Raw genomic sequence first — 14,289 nt, 5'->3', positions numbered from 1 at the left:
TTGTTTTATGTCACAGGAGGGGTAAAAAACTGTTTCCTGTTCTCAGCTTTGTCCGTATTGTACCAGCCAGCTGCTACACACAGACACAACACAGCAGTAACATACAACAGAAGGTAAGCGCACTGCTCCTATCGTAGAGCAGAAGAGATAATAGACGATTTTACAGAATGCTATTATGTTAATAATAGGAGGTGGGTCTGTGTAGTACAGGGGTGTTAAACTCATTCCACGGACTGCCGAGTGTCAGCGGGTTTTTGGTTTTTCCTTCCAATTAAGACGTAGACAACCAGGTGAGGGGAGTTCCTTACTAATTAGGGACCTTAATCAATCAAGTACGAGGGTGGAGCGGAACCCGCAGACATTCGGCCCTCGGTGGAATGACTTTGACACATGTGGTGTAGTAGATTGAGGCTGAAGTGAAAGTGAAAGTGTTTAGTGCTCTACAGTTGGGCATCGCAGAAACCCCAAAACTGAGGTTGCGCGTTTGGCATGATCCGTGTGTTATTGAGAATACATACATGCATATCTTATCTTATATCAGTTTAGCTTTAGAGTACTTACATAAAGCATCCAAGCACCTGTGTCTTTGTAGTATAAACATAAATATTGAACAAAAATATAAATGCAACAATTTCATTGATTTTACTGAGTTACAGTTATGAGGAAATCAGTCAATTGACATAAAAGCATTATGCCCTAATATATGGATTTCACATGACTGGGAATACAGATATGCATATGTTGGTCACAGATACCTTAACAAAAAATGGGCCTCACAATGGGCCTCAGGATCTTGTCACTCTATTTGTGCATTCAAATTGCCATAGATAAAATGCAACTGTGTTCGTTGTCTGTAATTTATGCCTGCCCATATCATAATCCCAATGCCACCATGGGGCACTCTGTTCGCAACATTGACATCAACAAACCGCTCGCCAACACGATGCCATACACAAGGTCTGTGGTTATGAGGCCGGTTGGACGTACTGCCAAATTCTCTAAAATGACTTGGAGGTGGCTAATGGTAGAGAAATGGCAACAGCTCTGCTCTGGCAACAGCTCTGGTGGACATTCCTGCAGTCAGCATGCCAATTGCACACTCTCTCAAAACTTGAGACATATGTGGCGTTGTGTGACAAAACTGCACATTTTAAAGTGGCCTTTTATTGTCTCCAGCACAAGGTACCCCTGTGTAAGGATCATGCTGTTTAATTAGCTTCTTGATATGCCACACCTGTCAGGTGGATGGATTATCTTGGCAAAGGAGAAATGCTCACTAACAGGGATGTAAACAAATTTGTGCACAACATTTAAGAGAAATAAGATTTTTGTGCGTATGGAACCTTTCTGGGATCAATTATTTTCAGCTCATGAAACATGGAACCAACACTTTACACTTTGCGTTTAAATTTTTGTTCAGTGCGTATGTGAGCAAACACACACACACTCACACAGGGCCACACATTCACACACACACGTACACACAAGTCATACACAGAAAGGGGGGTGCGATTTTAATCTCACCAAAACACACAGCTGTGTTACTCAGAATCGCCTCATAATTCCTCCATGTTAGATTGGCCAGGCCCAGTCACGCCGGGCAACAGGGGAAGCTTATCAGCTCCTCACCCTATTCCCCTGCCAGCCTGGCCTAATTCACAATGCTCTTTGTACACACACACACACACACACACACACACACACACACACACACACACACACACAGGACAGCGAGTGTGTTATGGAGCTTATCACTGTCCCTAAGGGTCTGGCAGCAACTTCACAGGATCAGATCACATGACTGAAGCCACAGACACCAACACATGTGATGGATGAACCTCTAGATGGACTGTGTCATGTCCCAAATATTCTTAAAAACCTCCTTTCGTCACCATTGCCCAGGGAAATAAGGAGTCATTTAACAATATTGGGAAATAAACAGGACACAGAGAACATGGGAAGCGTTAACGATAACCCAACATTCAAAACAACCACAATACAAAATGGCAGCCTGGCAGACAATGGAACATTTCTCTCCGTGGTGACAGCTGTTCCAGCGTTGTTTGGCTCCCTCCCGCTCTCTCAGGAGGAAGTGGAGCCCACCGAATGGGTTGTGCATCCTGTGCGATAACAGCCTCAGTCGCGTCTTGCTCTCTCAGCCGTCACATGCACGCGCGCACACACACGATGGAAGAAACAGCACATATAGCAACATATCTACTGAACAGGCAAAACAGAAAATACTGACATTCAAAATGCATCGGCATGAATATAGCATGCGTGATGTCTGACCTGTGAGCAGCTCTCAGGCTGTCTCAAGGGAAGTCTTCTCTCTCTCTCTCCCTCTCTCTCTCTCTCTCTCTCTCAGGAGTTAAGGATAGAGTGGGAGGAGCTCAGGTAAACACAGGCGTGTAGCACAACAACTGTCGTCATGGTGCATGTTACCTGTACGTGGTTGTTTACCTACTGTGTGAGAGAGAGAGAGGTCATGGTAGGCCAGCAACAGCAAAACAGGATTTTCTGGTGCTAACAACAGTCAGTAACTGCCTGAAGAGAGGAGGACAGGTGAGTAAAAGAGTGGAGAGAAAATGTGAGTGACTGAGTGAACAAATAGAGAGGTGGAGGAGAGAGGGGAACACCGAGAAAGTAAAGGAGCGTGTGTGTGTGTGTGTTATCCTATCTAACGTTTTTATTTTTTTATTTCACCTTTATTTAACCAGGTAGGCCAGTTGAGAACAAGTTCTCATTTACAACTGCGACCTGGCCTTAAACACAGAGGACAGGGCTGGGCTGGGTTGCTGTTGGGGGTTGATTGTTTCAGTCACGTGATGATGGTGTTGGGTCAATCCACGTAAAGAGTGCGTTTTGTGTCCCTTTGATATTTTAGAAGTTGTGCACCAATATTGCATTTTAAAAGCTTATTCAATGAAGTGCCCATTTAAATAAACCACATGGAAAATTCAATACATCTGTTTTTTTATATGAATAAAGACTTGCTAAAGCGTCCCTCTGTGACTTCTAGGAAGATTTTAAAGCCCTAGTTATTTTGTTGCTTTGACAAAGTGTCAAGAAATGTTTTTTTTATTTCATGTGATCAGTGTGATCTATTTACGTCTGTTCCTCATTTTAAGGTCAATCCTGTTATGGTGACTCTTTAGATTAAAAAAAAAAAAGAAACATTGAACATCTAATTGTCAAATCATAGTGTAAAAGCAGGTTTTGTGGTGGAAAAGTGAGCAGGTCGATCTCACTGTAACAAGCCAACCGTGTTGTGTTTTTTGTGTTTTTACGCTTGCATTCAATTGCCCCACCCTGTTGCACACAATAAGCTTCCACTTCCTCTGTCACAGGGGGATTTCTGGCTGATTTAAAGAGCCGATTGACACGTGTGTTTTCTGTTGATCATTAGAAAAACAAGATTTCAGTCTTGGAAGTGTGTTTCTTGACCAATTCCACGTGTGCTTAATGATGTTTGTCCCACATGAGACACTAGACATGGAAGCCTATTTCACATCCTCAAAACTCCCAGAATGAATCTAAAATAACTCAAGACATCTGTAATTTTAATGTTTTAGTTCCTCAATTTTACTAAGAGGTTCGGTGTAGTATTTAACAAGTAAATAAATGCGTGACGTCTTATGTAAACAAAGTCAGAGCTGTTGGGGAGGTCTGTCTCAATAGCTATGTTTCCACAACCTTGTCCAGTGATAATAAAAATAAAATTGTCTACATTTAGATAGTTTGCATAGAAACTACATGCAACAATTGTCTGCTAGGTTGAGTTTCCATTGATCTATCTTGTGTCTATGAAAACAGCTGGACATAATGATATCAGGCCTTAAAAAATAAAAAAATGTTTGCAAAAACCTACGGTGTAGAATAAAAATGTAGTGGTTGAAGTGTTTCCATTACCCATTTAGGCAAATTGTGCATTAATAAATTGGCGACTGCATAAAGTTATGCCCTCCCACCTATCTGTTTTTTGTTTCATGTAGCCCGCGTAAGCCAGCATGGATAAAATGCAATAATTGACTAATATTTTCCATATTCTAATAATTATCATGTGCCAACATATCGCCACGGTCCATGCCTTGGTGACACTTGCATTCCTGTAGATCTGAAATAATTGGATGGTGAAACTTGCCAGCCAACCAGATAAGCAAGGCCAAGCATTTCAGGCATTCTTACACATCAGGACAATCCCTGTCCTGCAAAGAAACATCCATTTTTTATTTTACAAGAAGTAGGCATTTAGCATTAAATGTGGAGTGGAGCTTATAGTTACGTGATTAGCCTACACCACGTGCCCGGCATACTTTCAAAAGTATTCGGCAATCATAATTAGATTTGAAAAACACAGTTTCCACCATCATTTGTTGCAATAAACAAAGTTAGACAAAATAAAAATCAACCCCTTTTGAAAAGATACAATTTTTGTAGATCTTTAAGAAATATCACCTACATCTGCTGTTTCCATTACACGTCCTAATATTTTTTTGTTGCAACATTGCTTTTGTCGAATGAACCTGGTTTAATGGAAACCTGCTTTCTGTCCCTGCTATTGAATATAGAGCAATCACCGCAGCTATTGGATATAGAGCAATCACCGCAGCTATTGGATATAGAGCAATCACCGCAGCTATTGGATATAGAGCAATCACTGCAGCTATTGGATATAGAGCAATCACCGCAGCTATTGGATATAGAGCAACCACCATTTTTAGTGGTCAAATCAAAACGCAACCTTCATTTACCTGTTGAGACGCACGGATGTTCCATACTCCATTTTAGACGAGAATGACTTTATGACCTAATTTACACATTTTAGTCAATTTTGACACTAGAATAACTGTTTATGTTACGGTATACCCTGTTACTTTATTTGGCACTTACTATAGTATTTTTTAAATTTAACCTCTTAAGATGGGGGGGAAAACTTTTTTTTTTTTAATTTTAAGTTGAACGTGCTCTTTATGACAGACAGAATGTTAAAATTAGGTGAAATAAAATGTTTTTTTCTTCTTCACCAAATTACACTACTCAAAGGTACTCAATTGGTGGAACTACAGTACCCTGTTATAATGATGTAGGAGTGATGGGCAAAGATGTAGGTTTTTCAGTCTTGTTTGTTATCGATGCCTGTTAGTAACGCAACAAATCCTTTATGAGTGTTTGTCTAGAAAATGTACATTACAGTCTGTCGGGGTGTGAAGAAATCCTAATAAGATTAAACAGCCGTCAAAAACACAGGCAATCATTACCTAGCACCTTTTGTGATTCCTCTCCTCCTCTCTGTAGTAATGTAACTCTGTGTCTGTCTGTTCGCTCTGTGCTTATCTCCCATATTAACTATTCCAAACACATTCCAGGCGTGCCTGTCCTGACCAGAGGGAAAGCACCATATCTCCGAATGAGGAGTTTCCCCTCCCTTCAAACTGACGCGCACACACACACACACACGTACGTACGTCAGGGTGACCTGGCACAGTGTATGGATGATACACACCCTAATGCAGAAGTCCATTGTCCGACCTGAGCATTAGGTGCTCTGAGCAGGCGCAGTTGCTCTTTTTTGCCTCCTCCCACCCCTCCCCCATACACACACACAAACACACTCATGACGCAGTCCGGAAGCTTCTTTCCTGTTGCTGGTTTGGTCTCTTTAGAAGGGGAGATAAGAAAGCAGTGCATGTGAGAGCTGAGAGAAAGAGAGCAGAAGGTCTGTGTGGCATAATAGTGTGATAAGAGGGATAGGAATATAAACAGTTGCTTGTTATAAGAGGCCTGGGCTCAGTTTGACAGAGGACAGTGTTTTTGCCCCTCACTAACAGACTGAACCCACAGACTGTTCTGCCAGCGGAGTTTATAGAGCCCTGATCATGTGATTCTGTTCACTGTCTGCACTTTGATCAGAACGAGTGTGGCTTATGAAGTCTACAAGTAGAGTTATCATGCCCTGAAGAAACTTCTCTAATGTAATCTCTTTCTCTTCTCCCTCCCTCCCTCCCGCTACCATCTCCCACCACCAGTCTCTCTCTGTTCCCTTTTCTCAGGTTGAGACCACAGGACCATTGGAGGCCTCCACTTCTTCATCGAGGGTAGAAACTTAGAAAGAGAGAAGGAAACAAGTAACTGTTTCTCCCTGCAACTTCTCTGTCTCTGCTCCTGTTCAGCATCTCATCTATGGAACATCTACTGAGGACTCCTGCAGGATTTTACCTCAACAATTTTACCAACTAGCCAAGCCAACACTCACTCTTCTGAGAGGTCAAGCCACTGCGCTGGAGTGAGGAACGAGTTACTAGCCAGCTATTTATCTGAAGTTACTTTCATTTAGACAGTTTAGTCACTGTGCTGTTCAGGCATGCAGTTAAGAGTGACTCATCCACAGGAGAACCTGTGAGAAACGGACAGGGGGAAGCTTTCGACACAACTCTCTCTGCTCTGGAACTTCTGGAACACAGAACCTGTGATTTGACACCTGTAACTTCGATTCGGTGCTCTGGAACTTAGAACGTGTTGTGTGAAACTGTTGGACATCTGATGTGGAATGCTGGGATGATGACATCGTAGACCTGTTATTGGAGTATTCTGGGATGTCTTCCATGCTGCAGCAGACAGAACTCATCTTTGAGTTTGCGAGCGACCACGTGAACAATGGACTACAGGTGGGGACAACCGTGTGTGTGTGTGTTTGCACACCAACAGATAAAACATCAAAGCCTCTTCTAAAGTCACACGTCAATGTAGAACCACTTGGGAAATGAAATATCAAAGTGCAGACAAGCTGTATTGAATCCAGAGATAGAATCTACATGTACAGTAGCCAAGGATAACATGATGATGACGTCAGCCATAGTTATTGAAACATCGGCACCAATTTACATTGGGAACATACTGACCTATTTCAAATAGGAACAGTGAAAGTAGTCCTCTCACTCACACCACTCTTAAGTTAAAACCCTAAAGCCTAGCTTCACTGTATGTCAGTGTACAACCTCTGCCAAGACTTCGGAATCTCATGGCACAGATGTTAGTACCCTTCCAATTTAACTGCAGAGTTGCTGGTTCAAGCCTTACCTTGGCTGTTGTCTTACAATATCAAACACTAGATATGGGAAACTATTAAATAAAGCATTGGCTCGAATGTAAAATAACTGAATTGAAGTGAGTGACAGATCATTTGTCCCTGTGTGTTGCAGCTGGATGAGCACTTGGCCTATCCTGCAGTGATAGTGGAGCAGGTCCCACACTCCCACCTGCTCTCCTACACAGGCCTGGCCTGTGAGCAGACACACACAGAAGACCAACTGCTAACAACAGGTAACAACAAACACACACGGTCTGATGAAGGCAATCTGGGGTTGAGCAGCTTGGCCTTCTTGGCATCGTCAACAGCACCTGTAGACAGAACAGACACTTTGACGTAGTTTTGTAGTAGATTAGGAGGGTTACGTTTGGGTAAGATGTTAGGGTAAAGGGTCTGACTAACAGGTCGGGTTTTTCTGTCTAGCCGGGGGGTGTAGGCGCCGAGGCTTCATTCAGCTCCTGAGAGAAAATGTCAGTGTAAAACAGGAGGGTGATGTGCACATCCTAAACTGTGCTGGGCAAAACAATTCATGATACAGACTTTGTGCAGTCAGTCAGTACATTCAGGTGGTTAGCCGGTTAGCTTGCTATGGTAGAAAGGTTAGCTAGCACACCAGCTACTTCGACTAAGATGCTATCTGCTGTGTTTATAGCACATATCCTTACTGGAGTATAACAACTGAGCAGTTTCAGTCTAAAATACTGTAGTTTAGTACTGTGGCTAACTTAGCTCTATATAATGAGGCATTTAGAAAGAATACCCTAGCTGGGTCATTGCTATAATGCGATGTCTTTTCTGTCCGCAGGAAATATCACTTCTGTGTCCCTGATATCACTTTCCACCCTGTTAGTTTGTTGCAATTCTCCATTTAAGAAAACAACCCCTTGCTACAATACCCCACACTTTCTCAATGTGGTGTCATCTGTACTTAACTTTACTATTTATATTTTTGACAACTTTTACTTTTTACTCCTCTACATTCCTAAAGAAAATATGTAGTTTTTACCCCCATACATTTTCCTTGACACCAAAAAGTACTCGTTACAGTTAGAATGCTCAGGCAGGACAGCATTATTGTCCAATTCATTCACCTATCAATATAACACATAGTCATTCCAACTACCTCTGTTCCGGCGGACTCACTAAACACAAAACTGCGTTTCTAAATGATGCCTGAGTGTTGGCGTGTGCCTGTCTGGTTTGCTTAAAATAAGGAATTTGAGGTATAGCATTTACTTTTACTCAAGTATGACAATGAAGTACTTTTTCCACCACTCTACTTAAGTACATTTTTAAAACCAGATACTTTAAAACTTTTACTCAAGTAGTATTTTACTAGGTGACTTTTACTTTTAGTTGCACCATTTTCTATTTAGCTGTATAACAATTGAGTACTTTTTCCACCACTGTCCATCTTTCCATGTTTCATGTTGTTAATCTTTATGTTCCATTCATGTCCACCCTGTAAGGCTAAATTTGAGAGAAAATTAACCACTTTTCAAAATGTTAAAATATGTTTGATAGAGAAGTTAAAGTCCTGTTCAAGTGTTCACCATAATGCTAGCTCAATCTTGCTCACTCACATAGCTATGGCTAATTTAGGCTCCAAATTTCCACCCTGTTATGATTATACACCTAACAGTTTGGAAATTGCACACAAAGTGCCTGAAAGTCAAATGTCCTTTTTCTGATAGAATACATTTTTTCTTTTATATTTCAACTTTTCCCCCCAAAAGTTATGAGGTCCAAAAGGCACGTCAAGGTAGGAATGACCCAGATATCTCTACTCATTTTGGTGAGGGGGCCGTAAACAAAGATCATAAAGCTGGCTGAGCACATGCGTACTGTGGCCTTCACACTTGAGCCAATCAGAGAAGTTGGCAAATCCAGAAAGTGAAACAAAATACACGTCTTGTGACTACTGCAGATTTGACAAAGTTGCTTATCATGTTGCTAGCTCTCTGGAGTAAACAGTTTGTGAAACTAATGATTTAGTAGTGAGGCTATATGTGTAGCCAATAGGTTTTGTAGCTTCACTTGTATACTTTCTAGCATGTTAGCTAATTTAGCAGCTAGCTAGTTCCTTTTTTCTTTTCTACTTTTAGCTCTCTGTCAATCGTTCAGCCATGGCCTGTTACAACATTATTATGACCATCTCTGTTTAAGCTTGATTTTGCTAGCTAGTGAATATACAGTTAGACTTTTGTTGTGATAGAAAGCAGTGGAGGCTGCTAAGGGGAGGAAGGCTCATAATAATGGCTCGAACTGTGCAAATGGAATGGCATCAAACACATGGAAACCACGTGTTTGGTGTATTTGATACCATTCTGCTCCAGCTATTACCACAAGCCTGTCCTCCTCAATTAAGGTGCCACCAACCTCCTGTTATAGAAAGGCTGCTATGCTAGCTAACAGTGTAGTAGCTAGATGGCCCTCTTGTTTACTCCCACTGTCCCATCACTAGGGATAGGCCTACAGACAGAGCCATTATGTCATGCTGACACATTACCCTGCCTCTCTCTCTACATATCTTTATCCCAACCTCTCTCCTATCTCTCCTCTCTCCCTCTCTCTCTCCCTCTCCAGTGGAGGACAGTGAGAGTGGAGATGAGGAAACCATGGAAACACTGGTGGCAGCTGAGACTCTCCTCAACATGGACTCCCCTGACTCCCTCTCTCTGGACCAACAGCACTACAGTGAGACACACACACACACACACACACACACACACACACACACACACACACACACACACACACAGCTAGTTTAAGTTAGTAGCTCAGTGAGTAACTTGTCTTGACTCTAACTCAGTCTTTGCGTAAACAAATCTAGCAGGGTTTTGAGCTTGTTGTCTACCATCACAATGGCCACGTTCAGTTGCCAAACATTGTTGAACGTTGCAGATCAGAGCTGATATGATCCCTTATTATACATGTCAGAGAGGCATGTTATTCTACATAGCCTATTTCTATCGGGAACGTTCCAAAACACTGCATCCTGCTGAACGAGCCCAAGGTTTCTTTGTATCGCTCCCTAGTGCAAACAAGCATCTATATTTCTGCTCTGCTTGGAGCAGATGTATTCATCCTGTTCTCATATATAATCAAATTGTCTCCTTGTAGACTCATTTATTACACTGTAACCCCTAACAGTGTGTTTGTCTCCTCCCCTCTAGCCCAGCTGTACGTCCCCACCCTGGGTGATGTCATCACGTCACCCGTTACCCACCAGTTGACGGTGTCAGCGGAAGGCCTTGTGGGAGCTCTGGGCCAGCCCCAGTGGGTCACACTGCAGAGGGAGACTGTTGCTGAGCAACCAAAGAAGAAGAGAGGTTAGATTGTCATTATCTGGCTATGCTTTCAAACTATAAATTGTAATCATAACCACAACAACCTTAGCTCGTATGCCTGCTCATCAGTTTTGACAATACAACTACTTTTTCTTTCTCACCTGGCCATTTATGGACTACTGTCATTTTGACAATGTCAACATGTCATTGTGACATAACAACTACTCTGTCATGCATTTTAGCTAAGAAATCCAAAAGGCCTGAATCCCCCACACCGGACATCACATTCAAGAGGGGCAAATACAGCAAAGGTACACACCAATGGCTGATCAATCACGTGACACCATTCATTTCTATGTGAAGACTCAATAGCGCATTTGAAGCCAAGGAAGTCGGTTAAGATGGCGTCTTATGGCTACATAACGGTTATTGCTATTTGGTATCCTTGGGACGTCCCTACCACATTGAAGTTGACATTTTAAAATGGTAAGGGGTTTAGGGACCCCGGACAGCACTAACTGATGCATAACATACGCTCTTATTGAGTATCTCAAGTTGAAGACTTACTGGGGTACTGCAGGCTTTCATTAGCAACTAAATTACCCTTATAACTTCTACTGTATGTGATTTTAAAATAATCTGGTCTTGTAGAAGCAATTATTGGTTCCAAGATTGTCTTAAAAATCTATATATTTACACAAAGAATGACCATGAAGATAGCTATTTTTCCATTCACTATAATGGGGATCCAGTTTTTTGCGAACAATGCATGCAGTACCGTGGTCAGCCTTGAACTTTGTGGCTTCAATAAGAGGCAGTCGTTTTTAAAAATTTAAGTCCGTTAAGAACAAATTCTTATTTACAATGACGGCCTAGGAACAGTGGTCCAACGCCTTGTTCAGGGGCAGAACAACAGATTATTATGATTTTTTTTTACCTTGTCAGCTCGGGGATTCGATCTAGCAACCTTTCGGTTACTGGTCAAATGCGCTAACCACTAGGCTACCTGCCGTTCTCCTTTGGTACATACACACAAACAGACACACACTCCATCTCACCTCTCCCTCACTTGTTTCAGGTAACACTATGTTCTTGTGGCAGTTCCTGATTGAGCTTCTCCAGGACAGACAGGCCTGCCCACGTTACATCAAATGGACCAATCGGCATGCAGGGATCTTTAAGCTGGTCAACTCCAAGGCTGTGGCCAGACTCTGGGGCAAACACAAGAACAAACCAGACATGAACTATGAGACCATGGGCCGAGCACTCAGGTATGCTGTAGTTACATCGCTGTAGTTACATTAATTACATTACAATAATAATAACTTCCAGTCTGTGTCCCTGCAGGTATGTGCGTATCAAAGCTGTCCTCTCTCTGTCCCTGACAGGTACTACTACCAGCGTGGGATTCTGAACAAGGTGGAGGGTCAGAGGCTGGTCTACCAGTTTGCCTCTCTGCCCAAAGACATGGTCTTCATCAGCGACGACGAAGACCAGGAGGACCAAGACAATCATGAGGAAGAAGAGGACGATGATGGCGTCCCAGATGACCCAGAAGACAGTCTGCCCTACAGCGACCAATCCCTGGACGATTTAGGGTCCTACGAGCATTCTTTCCTTCCCCCTCCCCAGGCAACTAGAGGCTACCATAGGCCCAGACAGACCAGCACAGGTCCAGCAGCAGCCCAGCGGCGCCGACCCAGCCCAAAACCCAAGACCCGACCCATAGCCCCGTCCTTAGCCCATCGCAGGACAGTCCTCCGGCCACCAGGGGGCAGTCTGATCCAGCAGCAGCATCTGCCTATAGTCTCAGCTGAGATGTTGCGGACCCTACAGAACGTGCAGTCTCTGCAGCCTGGTCAGCATGGGTCAGTCTTCAGAACTGCTCAGCTGCTGGGGAGTCTGTGTGAGAGACAGGCTGCTAGTACAGAACAGACCACCAGTCAGATAGTGACTCTGCAGTTACAGCCCTTGACCTGCCCTGTCAAGCAGGAGGAGCTAGAGGTTAGGACTGAGGAGGACCCCGACTCAGGACTGATTGTGGAGTAGGATGCCCCGAGACATCTGATCAGCCACTGTCCTTGCCCCATAGTCAAGATGACTGCAGAAGACAATGATTTTCAAAGTGAGACTTTAGAGAAAGATGTTGGACAGTTGTGATGTAAATTTGATTTATTTTACAGATGTGACAGACCTGGATGGTCTTTCTCTCACTCTTACATTCCCTTATGCACCAGAGCCATTCTTACAGAGAGTTAACCAAACTGTCTTCCATGTTGGCACCAAACACTCAATGTCGATAACATTCCTAATCGGCATTCTAACAAGAATGTAATTGTCTTAGAACTCTTGATACCAACATGGCAGACATTCTAATTGCCGACCAAAGACATGCACTGGATTCAACAGCCTCGCTGCAGAGCATCCTACACTGCTCCATCTCTGTTCGCAATTCAGCTCCACTGAATGCATGGGAGCTCGTGCGCTGTTCTTGTTCTCTCTATGTTCTTTTCTCCGCCATGACCAGTGCTTGCACTATTAACATGTACCATTTCTTTGTCACCACTCTCTCACCTACCAAAGTGCCTCAAATATTCAAACAGTAATTTTCCAGCTTTCACCAAAGACAGTCTTAATCTGTAGCACGCTAGCTACCACATATTGCTCCTTAACATTCTTATTTATGTGTGTGTCAGTTGTTCAACGTAAACACACTCTCATACTGTCACCCACACCAGTAGAAGACCCACCATCAGTACTTGAGGTAAACGTGTCCTAGTCGATGTGTTCAGGGAGTACATTCTATAGAGATGACACATCGCACGGATTGTGGTTATAGTGTTTGTCGGCAGATCATTCAACGTGCTGTGTTGTAGGGACCACCCGCTGTAGACATCTGACTGCCTACATTTTCCACAGGATTCTATATGTAAAATCGGAAATTCCGTTCAGAGATGCTAAGTACTCTCGGCCAGTAAACACTACTGGTGTGTCTGAGCCCTTAACTTTACAGGCTTTTGGTTACATTCATACTTCAGTGGAGAATACAAATAAATACAAATCAAAAGGGATTTTCTGTTTCATTTTTGCAGCGGTACTGTTGGCTTTACTGCTTCTTAATCTCGATGTTGACGGGGTGGCGGATGACTATCAATGATGATAAAAGAATGATAAAACTTCTCTCACGCTTTTAAGAGCGAGTAAACATACTTCTGCCAGCGTTGGTAGTTGCCCAATGACCCTGATCTAAGGTTTTCCCTGGTCATCATTTGGGGATGGTAAGCTGATCCTAGATCTGCCCCTATGGTCAACTCCTACCCGGAGCCCTTCTGCCAGCAATCCTGTTAGCATTCCTGATATGCTGTAATAGTTATACATGTGCTTTCCTGGACCATATATGCCTTGATATATAAATATATGTGTTTGTGAACATGTGACTTCACACTTTTTCTGTCAGTTGTTTCTCAGGTGCATCTGTGTTTATTCGCTGCACACACACACAGTATATACCGTCCCAATTCCCAGATGTACTCATCTATGCAAAGCAGTATGATGATGTTGCTCCTCAGGCCTAGACTCTGATCTATGGTTAGTTTTGCTGATCCTACAAGAATGGCTTATATATATCCTAATAAAAACACATTTTCCCATGCAATCTTTTCCTTTGATAATATTGCCTTATGCTTCTTTGCTTTTGTATGAAGTCTCTGATACATTTGTTACTGCTATTGTGTGAGGAACTAATTGTGAAAATACTGTACCAGGCTTTTATACTATATGCATAGTATTGATGTTCATGCAGATGTTTTCATGCAATTTATACAGAAGGAGTTGATAAAATAGGAATTATTAAACTTGTTTTCAAGAAATAAAAGTTGTAATTTTGAATGAATCCTGACTTTTTTTTTT

The 14,289-nt window shown here is 42.6% G+C and overlaps 1 protein-coding gene across 6 annotated transcripts; it reads left to right on the top strand.

Moving 5' to 3' along the window:
* The first annotated feature begins 5 nt into the window (after positions 1-5).
* LOC115157348 (ETS-related transcription factor Elf-1) lies at positions 6-14,272 on the top strand. Of its 6 annotated transcripts, XM_029705526.1 has the most exons (10): positions 8-113; positions 2,369-2,565; positions 5,370-5,460; positions 6,030-6,668; positions 7,203-7,323; positions 9,677-9,787; positions 10,267-10,422; positions 10,623-10,691; positions 11,459-11,651; positions 11,769-14,272. In XM_029705526.1, exons 4-10 carry the CDS (start codon positions 6,597-6,599, stop codon positions 12,427-12,429), a joined length of 1,383 nt encoding a protein of 460 aa, XP_029561386.1. In that variant the 5' UTR covers positions 8-113; positions 2,369-2,565; positions 5,370-5,460; positions 6,030-6,596; the 3' UTR covers positions 12,430-14,272. The 6 variants fall into 6 exon arrangements, with proteins under 6 accessions (XP_029561383.1, XP_029561386.1, XP_029561384.1 ...); XM_029705524.1 differs by lacking the exon at positions 5,370-5,460; XM_029705523.1 differs by lacking the exons at positions 2,369-2,565; positions 5,370-5,460 and having other exon boundaries at positions 6-113.
* Positions 14,273-14,289: the final 17 nt, after the last annotated feature.

This window comes from Salmo trutta, chromosome 21, assembly GCF_901001165.1.
Source record: "Salmo trutta chromosome 21, fSalTru1.1, whole genome shotgun sequence".
In the NCBI taxonomy this organism is placed as follows: domain Eukaryota; kingdom Metazoa; phylum Chordata; class Actinopteri; order Salmoniformes; family Salmonidae; genus Salmo; species Salmo trutta.
Note: the sequence above shows the minus strand (reverse complement) of the source record. Positions and strands in the feature narration are given on the sequence as shown.